The sequence below is a fragment of the Chrysemys picta genome, chromosome 9, assembly GCF_011386835.1.
Source record: "Chrysemys picta bellii isolate R12L10 chromosome 9, ASM1138683v2, whole genome shotgun sequence".
NCBI lineage: Eukaryota > Metazoa > Chordata > Testudines > Emydidae > Chrysemys > Chrysemys picta.
The window spans coordinates 43,983,552-43,995,979 of NC_088799.1; the positions used below are offsets into that span (position 1 = coordinate 43,983,552).

A 12,428-nucleotide genomic window follows, 5' to 3' on the forward strand; every position below is an offset into this window, starting at 1 on the left:
TTAATTATTTTAAAAATGGAACAAACTCTCCCATTTCCGACTATACAGACTGCACAATCAATAAAAACGTCGCAAAAAGAGAAGAACATCCCTTGATTTTATTTTCTTATAATTTAAAGGGAGGAGATGGTTCAAAGCTTCTGACTTCTGATTGGATGAGGGGGGCACCACAGGATACCGTTCTGCAATAAAGTTCTGAATATACTGCCAACATGGGTGATCTACCCAATTACTAAGAGAGGGAGTTGTGATGACTACTAATGGAGCTATTGTGCAGCTACTCTGCAGTCACTACACAAGTAACTCCAGTTTATGAATCCAATACCTACAGAAATCCAGCTGACATGAGTAAAGGAATTTGCTGCCCTTTTAATAGAGCTTTCTTATCAATTATAAGCCATTAAAATATACCTTATGACAGACTGGTGCTTTCAAAACCAAAATGGCCACTGTGGTCAGACTGTCCAGCCTAACGTATGGATTCTTGAGACAATGGAGACTAGCACTCTCCCGCAAGTTTGAGAATGTTATATACAGTAGTGGTCACCTTAATGTGAGATCAGTCAATGGGAAACTTACTGTGGCAATAAAAGATAGACAACTCAGGGCCCTTCACCCTTGTCTGGAAAAGACACACATTTCCTATCAGTAGGGCTATGGTTTTGTCATGGAAATGTTTTGTCATGGAAAGGGGGCAAGCCAGGGATCTCGGGGGTAGGGGCAGAGAGGAGAGAAATGGACAGCGAACCCACTCTGCACTCTCTATGCACCTGCTGCTCCTGACCTGTGGGGCTGGGCCCGGCTCCCCACTCTGGGCATTGCAACCTAGCACACAAGGTCTCAGCATCACATGGGGGCATTTCATGAACTTTACTCAAATTCACAGTTTCCCTGACTGCTGTGACAAAAATCACAGGAGCTGATCGCATACCGGGATGGAAAAAGGAACTTGCGAACACATACATTGCTACATCTAGCATGCCAGAGGAATAAACAACAACTTTAAAAGGAATGACCCTCAACATGCAGGCATGTATGGCAAGAAATGAGGTCACAGCTACCCTGTAAATCTCATTTACAACACTGTTCTTCACTTACCTCATTAATTTCGGCATGATAAGGTGCTGGATCCCAGACAATTAAGATTCCAGTATTGTACAACGTATCTGTAAGGAACTTCTGCTCTTCGACAGTTACAAGCTTGAATGAGAAAAGGAAAGATGATTTCTAACACAGCAGAATATGTATCAATCTGTGGAAGGTCAGGCAGTAAAGTATTACTAAGCATGGCTATACCCATCGACTACTAAGGACGAGGTGGTAGGATTGGTTGAAGTTCAGAAAGTGTTCCATTATCCTTGGATTATACATGCTATAGAAAAGTATTTCCTCGTGTGAGCTAGCAACCATGCCCTGGCCTTTTAATTCTGCTGCTACTCCTGCCTCCAGCAGGTCAGGATCTAGTGGAGTGTCAAAGGAGCAGTGGTTGCATACCTATGCATATCAAATCTCCCTTTCTACCTGACTTTACTCAGAAAGGAGAGGATATGGGCAACACACAGCGGCTTGGAGTGCATGTGGACTTCAGCCACTATAATTACAGTCACTCAAATTAGTCGGGAGAAGAGTAGTAGTGGTAACTGAGACATCTAATTCTACATGCATTTCTCCAACTCTGTTGCAATTATAGACACAGTGCCAAAAAGGAAAAACATATGGATAGGGTAACAGGCTGCTCAGATCACATTTCACTAAAAAAAAAAAGCATGCATGGGCCAAGTTTTAACAATCAACACTTCACAGTCACGGTAAATACAAACCCACAGAGTTACACTCAGAATAATGTTCCAAGTGTCAATTCCCCCAAACAGCCACTGGTGCTAAGTTACAGTGACAAAAATCAGCCAGGGGCAGCTTTATCCTTTTAGTGATCCAACAACTGCCACAGGGCAGGTGAGAGTTGAACTTGGGGAAGTCCACTTTGGAGCTCTGTTTACAGGAGAAACAGAGTTGAATGAGGGGCTTGTCCTTTTATTAATTAGCACAATTCAAACAGACGCTGCTTGTTAACATCTGGTTAGGAAGAGGGCAGTCAGAAAACCCTGACTATGCCAGACAGCCCCTCAGAAATCCAAGCCAAACGGGAGCTATTTCAGAACGAGTTGATTCATCTTTTTAAATATGCTATTTCCCCCTCCCCCCCCCGCCTCCCCAGCCATTGCTAGCATCCCATCGCTATTCTGGCTGTCCCCATTACCAGTACATCACAACCATGTCTGCCTGGCCATTCCAGATGCTTATTATTCTATAACTGAAAAAGAGTTTGCTGGTATATGTTCTTAATTTAAAAAGAGAGAGAGAAAATTAGGTTTGAGGCCCAGAGTCCTGCCATGTGTACTGCATAGCTTCCTCAGCCTATACCATTTAATACATTTTAGTCACTTTTAAAAATGTGGCTGTCAAGTTTGAAAGTGCAGCTTGGTGCACACAATCCTTTCCAGGTGCAAATGACAGGATGTAAGTTTTTAACTCCCAGGATTGTGGGAGCTAAAAGCATTTGGAGAGGACGGGATTGCAGGGAGAGGGCGAGGAAGAGTGGCAGAGAGTAGCAGTGACCGTGGTGTCAGAGTGGGGTGAAGGCAGGAAGGGGAGGAGGGACACAGCAGAGCCGAGGGAGAGGGGATTCTTGCCAGATATTTTACAAAACAAAATGGATCCTTTTTAGCACCATCCTGGGCAGAAGAGAAGGTGGGCCAAGAAGAGCATTTCAGGAAAGATTCCAAGTGTTGGTAGGCATAGGTAGGAGGTGCAAGACTCATGGTCCTTGACACAGGGTCATGAAGTGTCTAAAGGTCTAAGCTGACGGAAGAGAGTTCTCCCATTGGCTTAATAACTCCACCTCCCTGAAAGGCAGTGACTATGTCAGCGGGAAAAGCTCTCCCACCAACATAGCGCTGTCTACACCAGCGCATAGGTCGATATAACTACGTTGGTCAGGGGTGTGGATTATTCACACCCCTGAGACACGTAGTTATACCAAAGTAATTTTGGAGTGTAGACCCGGGCTCAGAGAGGAGAAGCAGAGTTGTTCAGAAAGGAAGGGGAGAGAATGAAAGAGTATGAATCCAGCAGTCACAGGCCTCTCTCTAGACTCATCCAGCAGCACGAACGCACAGAGATGTAGCAAATGTGAGAGGACCTTTTCAAGATCAGAACTGTAGGGTTGTTGCCATCTTTCCTGCCCCCATTTTTAAGCAGGGCAGGTACTAAGTACAACTGGATGCAAAGACATAGGCACTAAACTTCTTCTGCAGTTGTCACTGCCCCCTACTTCTGCAACCAATCTGATAACTTCCTGCAACCTCATTCACACCCTGCTATTGTTTGCTCTGCATGGCGTTAATTTGTTGACTATCAGTTCTAGGTTCCACATTTAATCAACAGAGCTAACTGATCTCACCACTTATTGCCTTTAGTGCCTATCTGTTCTGCTTAATCAATTGATTGATTCTTTCCACTCAACCAACTGTCATTTAATTGCTACCACACTTACTTGTCTTGCCCAGCTGTTTTGCTCCTAATTAACTGCCGAGGCATTGATTATTGCCTATTTGTTCTGTTCTTATTTAGCTGATTTCATTGTTTCCTGATTGCCTTGCTAATTCACCATATAACTTGCTAGTACATTTATCATCTATGTAATCTCGTTTGGATTAATTAACTCATTTGATTATAGCCTTTTAGACCACATTTGCTGACGTGTACCCGAAGAATGGTATCCCTTTACCTACCCCAGCCTCCTACCTCGTACTTTGTTGTGTCATTGTCTTCCTCTCTACTTCTCCATCATCCATCTTCCCTTCCGTTTAACACTCATTATCCCAGAACACATGGATCCACGTGGGGAGTTGTATTGGAATAACTACAGCTGCATAATTATATATATACAGTTGCAGAAGCAGGACAAATGTTTTCACTGGCACCGTTTGCATATCATAGCTAGGCTGGCACTGGATATGTGGCCCCAGGAGATAGCTTCCAAAGTGGAGAACATACTATTGACCCAGTAACACAATTACACACAGACGCGTAAGGACTTAAATTGTCGAACATGTCTTATGGGAAGATCAGTTTACAAAGGGACAAAGTCCAATTCTTAATTTATGTTGTATCCATTAGTCAGGAAGCAGAGACCACTGGGACACAGCAGGCAGCAAGATAACACAAATCATGGGAGAGGAGAATTCTGATGAGGAAGTTAGATAAGATTTATGAGCAACAAAAATTCATGTAAAGGAAGAGGAACAAACATGGATTAGAGAATTTGGTTGCAAATTCCAAGGCAGTACAGGGGATTTACCCAGGAATTTTAATAGAATACATGTAGCTAAACCCTCTGTACTTCTTTGAAAAAAGTCAACCCTTATTCCAAAGCAGCAACCTGGAACTCAGGGCTAGTCTACACTGGCAACACTAAAGCGCTGCCGCGGCAGTGCTTTAACATGGCTTGTGTGGTCCCGGCAGAGCGCTGGGAGAAAGCTCTCTCAGCGCTCTAAAAAAACCACCTCCATGTACACTGTCTATACTGGCGCTTGACAGCGCTGAACCTTGCTGCGCTCAGGGGTGTTTTTTCACACCCCTGAGCAAGAAAGTTGCAGCACTGTAAATTGCCAGTGTATACAAGCCCTCATTCTCTGAGAGCAGATGACTGAACTTCAATCCCATAGAGCGAGGAGACAGAATGAAGAGGTGAGCAGGTAGTGAACTGGCCTGTTCTGGAGTATGAAGCTCTGGTTTTTGTCTTATCTGGGTGGTTTCAACCTGTGCCCCTTTCACTAGATTGTAACAAGCTCTTCCTGATTAACCCAGCTAAGTAGTGATGGCTTCAAAACACTTACTGGATGGATAGCTGGGGTGCTGTGACCATTGCTTATTTCACAACTCTCTCACTGTTTAATTGTACTCCCCTTGTCTGCCCATTGTAATTACTTGTTGTCTGTTGTCAAGTCAAATTTATTAATAGCAACTTAGCCGTAAGCCAATTCACCAAAACCAAAACATATTACAATAAAACTTAAAAGTAAATCCAGGATTTTAAAATATTACAATACATATAAATAAAAATTTAAAAGAACATAAATCAGTTAAAACATATAATCACCATGCCATTTGTCTTTTCCTGATTTTAGCTGCTGGCCATGCAAATAGGGCAACCACTCGGATCACAGATACATTGTTAGTCCCTAATAAATATTCTGTTATCTGAGAGGTTGTAGAAAAAGGCGCCCAGGACAAAAAAAGCATGGAAAACCATTCTGACCTCAAGTGGCAATACAAATTACAGTATAATAAATAATAGGGTAGGCCTTCTGCCTGCCCAGAGCTGCATGGACAGAGGTGGTTACGTTTCTCAGTGCCAGTATATCAGCCTTCTGATTTAAGCTGTCTGCATAGACTGAAAACTGAGAGCTGTTAAGGCCCTCCTTAACTTGTTATTGGACAAACTCTCTAGATATCCATGAGTCTTTTTAATAAGGGGGAATCAAGGTGACATAGTTGTAATGGAAACAAGAGCCTTGTTTAGTTGCTTATTAATATCCTCTAATCTCAACTTGATTAGGGATTTCACATACTTAAACAAATCTAATCATTTTGAATTCTGGGAAGCCTAGAGAATGCAAAAAATTTTGAATATACTCTCACCAAGGAAATGTACATGATAAAGCCCAACTGAGCTGTTCCTCTAAGCACAGCCTTGGCAAACGTGGGTACATACAACGAATGAAAAAAGCCAAAATTAATATGTTTCAGAGTGATAGCCGCGTTACCCTGTATCAGCAAAAAGAACAAGGAGTATTTGTGGCACCTTAGAGACTAACAAATGTATTTGGGCATAAGCTTTCATGGGCTAAAACCCACTTCATCAGATGCATGCAGTGGAAAATACAGTAGGAAGATATATACAGAGAACATGAAAAAATGGGGGTTGCCATACCAACTCTCACAAGACTAATCAATTAAGGTGGGCTATCATCAGCAGAAGAAAAAAAAAACATTTGTAGTGATAATCAGGATGGCCCATTTCAAACAGTTGACAAGAAGGTGTGAGATATAGTAGGGGAAAAAATAGCATGGGGAAATCGTTTTTAGTTTGTGTAATGACCCATCCACTCCCAATCTTTATTAAAGCCTAATTTAATGGTGTCCAGTTTGCAAAGTAATGGTTGAACTTTGTGACTTTGTCCTCACCCACAACTATTTCACATGTGGGGACAATGTATACCTTCAAGTTAGCGGCACTGCTATGAGTACCCACATGGCCCCACAGTATGCTAACATTTTTATGGCAGACTTAGAACAACGCTTCCTCAGCTCTCGTCCCCTAATGCCCTACTCTACTTATGCTACATTGATGACATCTTCATCATCTGGACCCATGGAAAAGAAGCCCTTGAGGAATTCCACCATGATTTCAACAATTTCCATCCCGCCATCAACCTCAGTCTGGACCAGTCCACACAAGAGATCCACTTCCTGGACACTATAGTGCTAATAAGCGATGGTCACATAAACACCACCCTATACCGGAAACCTACTGACCGCTATACTTATCTACATGCCTCAAGCTTTCATACAGACCACATCACACAATCCATTGTCTACAGCCAAGCTCTAAGATACAACCGCATTTGCTCCAATCCCTCAGATCAGACAGAGACAAACACCTACAAGATCTCTATCAAGCCTTCTTAAAACTACAATACCCACCCGGTCAAGTGAAGAAACAGATTGACATAGCCAGATTGACATAGCCAGAAGAGTACTCAGAAGTTACCTACTACGGGACAGGCCCAACAAAGAAAGTAACAGAATGCCACTAGCCATCAGCTTCAATCCTCAACTAAAACCTCTCCAGCACATCATCAAGGATCTACAACCTATCCTGAAGGACGATCACTCACTCTCACAGATCTTGGGAGACAGGCCAGTCCTCGCCTACCTGAAGCAAATACTCACCAGCAACCAAGCACCACACAATAAAAACACTAACCCAGGAATCTATCCTTGCAACGAAGACCATTGCCAACTCTGTCCACATATCTATTCAAGGGACACCATCATAGGTCCTAATCACATCAGCCACACACCATCAGGGGCTCATTCATCTGCAACCGGACAGTCTCTATGCAAAAGAATAAATGGACACAAATCAGACGTCAAGAATTATAACATTCAAAAACCAGTTGGAGAACACTTCAACCTCACTGGACACTCAAGTACAGACCTAAAAGTCGTAATTCTTCCACAACAAAACTTCAAAAACAGACTCCAACATAAAACTGGAGAACTGGAATTAATTTAATTAATAACAATTAAACAGCCCTATAATCCAAGCCCTGCAAGGGCAAGTCAGCTGACACAGGCCAGCTGTAGGTGTTAAAAGTGCAGTGTAGACATGCCCTACAAGGCAAGAAAGTGACTGACTATATTCCAGTCAGAAATTTAAACTGGCCTTGTTTTTCCAATTTTTCAGTTGCCCTTGTATCCAATAGTGACCATCAACCCCTACAGGTTAATTTCTGGCTCCTGGCCCCAACTCATCGGTCATTCCCTGTTGGGCAGTGTTTCACTTTTAATTTTGAAGTCTTAATGTGAGGCGAATTAAGTTGAATCCATTGATTAAATCTAAAAGTAAAGAAAATATTACTTCTAGTTATCTGCTAGGGCTAAAAAACCTCCCAAAACAGTTTTTAAATCTTAGAGATGCAAGTCTATCCCTTCATGTATTTCATGACATTATACCAAAATTACAGGTTGTCTCTTGTGTCTCTTAGCGCTTGTCTACACATGAAAGTTATTCCAGAATGAGATAGGGTGTGAATGTAAAGCACAACAGCTATTTCAGAATAACTCAATTTGCGAACACACTTATTCTAGCCAAAGTGGATTAAACTAATCTGGAAAAAGAGACTCTTATTCTGAGTAAATTATCTAAGGGCACGTCTTCACTACCCGCCGGATTGGCGAGTAGCAATCGATCTATTGGGGATCGACTTATTGGGTCTAGTGAAGACGCGATAAAATCGATCCCTGATCGCTCTGCAGTTGACTCCGGAAATCCACCGCGGCAAGAGGCGGAAGCGGAGTTGACGGCGGAGCGGCAGCGGTCGACTCGCCGCCGTCCTCACAGCCAGGTAAGTCGACCTAAAATACGCAACTTCAGCTACGCTATTCACGTAGCTGAAGTTGCGTATCTTAGGTCAACCCCCTCCCGTAGTATAGACCTAGCCTAAGCGCCAAGTTCTTCAGGAATAGCTGTTCCGGAGTAGCTATTCTGGAATAGCTCCATGTATAGACGAGCCCTCTCTTCGGCTGTGACCTCTTAACAGGAATAGCCTTTTTGTCATGTTTGTACCATGCTTAGCACTTTGGGGCTCTGATCCTTCATTGATGGTCTGCTGCAATACTCCTCTGCTCTTAAAACTAAGCGCCCAATCGAACATTCATTGAACTCAATGGAAGACTCTCATTGACTTCGACATGCTTTGCATTAGGCCACATAACCTTAGAACAAATGTGTCGGGAAACACCTCAGATTAAATCTTTTCTGGTTCTTTATGTAAAAAAACGATGTGCGAAACACCGGGTGCCTCACTCCTTGTTCATCACTCATCTCCACAATGGCTGAAGAAGTCTCCCGTTAAGATGCTGGGGAGCTCATACCCATCTTACTTACATCCCCTGGGACAGGCCAAGGCTTTGACAATCTCCTATACAAGGCATTCACAATTGTTTATATAACTCTGATCAATGTGCTGTCCACATGGTCCACAGCATCCTCAGCAAAGACAATGATTTTTTTAAAAGTCAGCATATAAACAAATACATCCGTCCTTGGGACGGAGGGGACTTCTCTTTCTTTCTGAACTTAATATGGCTTATGGGAAACTCTGCCAACAGACCTTTTCTTTTTAGGGTGGAATGATTCACTCTCATTTTTCCCCCCACGGCTTCTATGATAGGAAAACCATAATCCCCTCCAACTTTCTTAATTTGAAGGGAATCCTCAACAGAGTGACCTTTTCCTCCTCCTGTTTATCAAGGGCTTGCGTAACTTTGTCAACTAATGTGGTCAGTTTCTTATGAAATCTGCCTGTCATCCAACTGAGGCAGAGGAGAGGAGACATGGACACACTTAAAGGAAGAAACGTCTGTCTTGAACTTCTTGGAGTTTTTAGATTTCTTGCAGGATTTTCTGGCTTGGAAAGTTTAGAAAGGGCAAATGCTTCAAAACACATAATGCTACAGCCCTGCTTTGCATTCTCCAGCCTGAGAGGTTCCACCCATCTGACAAGAGTAAATAGGCCAAGTGGGAAGAAGAGCTGCAGGAGAAAGGCCTGAGAAGTAAGATGTAGAAAGCAGAAAGTCTCAGTGGCTTAGTTCTCAAAGGAGCGTGAGGCAGGGATATGTGTCACAATGTGGATGTGCAGAGCTGTCTCTGATGAGACAATGAGCAGGATATATCCTGTGACGGGTGTTCTGTACAGGTGAATACACCATAAATAAAAAGCTGTATTTGAAATACAGCATGAAATGATACAGCACAACTATTAAAAACCTATTGGGGGGGGGGGGGGGGGGGCGCCTGGCCGCACCTCTGCATAGGAGCCAGAGAGGGGACATGCTGCTGCTTCTGGGAGCTGTTTGAGGTATGCGCTGCAAGGAGCCTGCACCCCTGACCCCCTCCTGCACCCCAACCCCTGGCTCAGCCCTGATCCCCCTCCCGCCCTCCGAACCCTGCTGTCCCAGCCCGGAGCAACCTCCTGCACCCCAAACCCCTCATCCTCAGCCAGAGACCTCACCCCCCCCAAACCCCAACTCCCTGCTTCAGTCCAGCCTCCCGCACACTGAACTCCTCATTTCTGGCCCCATCCCAGAGCCCTCACCCCCTCCCGCACCCCAGCCCCCAATTTCGTAAGCATTCATGGCCCGTCATACAATTTCCATACCCATATGTGGCCCTCGGGCCAAAAAGTTTGTCCACCCCGCTCTAGAAATGACACCTCCAGATGCTGCTACATAAAGGTCCGAAGAGTGTGAGGTAGAGATTTCATGTTCATAGCCAGAGATGTGGCTCTATTCTTCCATAAATACTGTAAGAAAAGCTGCCACTCACCATTAATCACTCTGCTCTTGGTGTTATTCCTACCTCAATCCTTGCAGTGAAGGAGAGACTGCACAATAAGAGACCTGAATTGGGCCCTCAGACACGTACTCAATACATTTGCACTCTCTGTTGTGTAGCACGCATGCCAGGCAGACTTACCTGGGAATTAACAAGGCGGACTGTTGTCTTTTCCCCTACATCATTCTGAAACCCTATGGTAGGAGCCCCATTAAATCTCAAAACTGCGTCGTGGAGGTCTGAAAGCAGTAAAGAGGGAAGAGTTATTAAAAGTTAACCGATGGCTATTATGTGTGAGTGGGGGAAAACCATCTAACTCAGGTATGTTAAAAATATGTCAGGGATATAATCAATGCAGAATTTTCCTTATAATAGCTGTTTGTTAGAGATACAGAGCTGGATTCATCAGAAGTATTAAAAAGGTTGATTCTTTTCATGCTGGTATTTAAATGATTACTATGTGTGCTGTTTTCTCTGTCTTCTAATTTGGTTTAAATGAAACTAACCATTTTCAGCTGTATGTATTTTATTGTAAAAACTCAGCACACATGTAGAGAACACAAGTGACATCCAAGAAACCTGCTCAATACATGCTTGGGTAAATAGTTCTCCTTGTGATTCGTTACAAATCAGTGACTGGGAAATAATGAAGAGGAATGTCCTTTATTTCTCAGGGCCTGAAAAACCTGATACTCAATAGCCTGTGGACTGAGCCTAGTAGCTAGGGTGAAAAATAACTATGCTACCTCACTGCTCAACATGATGCCTCCTGCACTTTAAAGGAATACAACAGCTGTGTAATGTTTATAGGTACTTTGCCAAATGTAACTTACTATACTCTTAGTAGTGTTATACTTTCCCTTCATGGCTTCACTCTCTTTTCTTTCCTAGAACAGATGACTGCATAGCTTTTCCTGAGTTTTGTTTCTGTGTCTTCCTTCATATTCTCGCTTCCCTATTATTGGCTAGGCAGCAGTTCTGCAGAAAAGGACCTGGGGATTACAGTGGACGAGAAGCTGGATATGAGTCAGCAGTGTGCCCTCATTACCAAGAAGGCCAATGGCATATTGGGCTTTATTAGTAGGAGCATTGCCAGCAGATCGAGGGAAGTGATTATTCCCCTCTATTTGGCACTGGTGAGGCCAGACCTGGAGTATTGCATCCAGTTTTAGTCCCCCCACTACAGAAGGGATGTGGACAAACTGGAGAGAGTCCAGTGGAGGGCAACAAAAATGATTAGGGTGCTGGGGCACATGATTTATGAGGAGAGGCTGAGGGAACTGGGATTAGTTTGCAGAAGAGAAAAGTCAGGGGGTATATAGCGGGGTGGTTACCCCACTCCTGCCCTGAAGGGCTTAAAACAGCCCTGGGGGAAGGTTGTGGCTGGGAGCTGCTAAGCTGGGATGATTGGGAAGCAGCTGCAGCTGGGCCACACCCCAATCAGGCCTCCGCTGGCCCTATATAAAAAGGCTGTGAGTCAGAAACCAAGCAGTTTCTCTCTGCTTTCAGAGGGAGAAGGGCCTGGCTGTAGTGAACTAGAGGCAGAGTACCTGAGTGGAGCAGGGCTGGGGACAGGCTGGGGAGCTCCAGCCTGGAAAGCCCTAGGCTGTGGCCTAGTAGGAGACCAAGGGGTACTGGGGGTTGCTGAGGGCAGCCTAGGGGTAGGCCAAGACAGCAGGTCCAAACCCAACCTTGCCTGTGATGAGTGGCCTATACTGCAGTCTGCCCCAGGGAGTGAGGGTTAGTTGGTGACTGGCAGTGGCCTTATTCTGAGGCAAGGTAGGGATAGTGGGTGGGGGTTCCCTGGGGAGGGGAGACCCTAGTACTGAGGGGTGTACTGCCAGAGGGCAGCACCCCCAGATAAAAGGGCACTGGTGTCTGGGAGGGACACAGGGGCTGGAGGACAGGCAGACCACTGGCCTGCAGGGGGCGCACCAATGTTGAAATGAGCTAATTCCTGAGCTGACCAGCAGGAGGTGCTGCAGGGGTGAGTCTGCTCCTCTACAGGGGATTTGACAGCAGCCTTTAACTACCTGAAGGGGGTTCCAAAGAGGATGGAGCTCAGCTGTTCTCAATGGTGGCATATGACAGAACAAGAAGCACTGGTCTCAAGTTGCAGTGGGGGAGGTCTAGGTTGGATATTAGGAAACACTATTTCACTAGGAGGATGGTGAAGCACTGGAATGGGTTACCTAGGGAGGTGGTGGAATCTCCATCCTTAGAGGTTTTTAAGGCCCAGCTT

At 44.5% G+C, this 12,428-nt stretch overlaps 1 protein-coding gene across 11 annotated transcripts in view; it reads right to left on the minus strand.

Moving 5' to 3' along the window:
• Positions 1 to 12,428, minus strand: part of LOC101939719 (beta-galactoside alpha-2,6-sialyltransferase 1-like) — a 104,390-nt gene that overhangs the window by 16,025 nt on the left and 75,937 nt on the right. For all 11 annotated transcript variants that reach the window (XM_065556989.1, XM_065556994.1, XM_065556991.1 and 8 more), the window contains 2 exons: positions 10,328 to 10,425; positions 1,099 to 1,200 (listed from right to left, as the gene is read on the minus strand). In XM_065556989.1, coding sequence (XP_065413061.1) covers positions 1,099 to 1,200; positions 10,328 to 10,425 — 200 coding nt within the window. The remainder of the gene's footprint in view (positions 1 to 1,098; positions 1,201 to 10,327; positions 10,426 to 12,428) is intronic.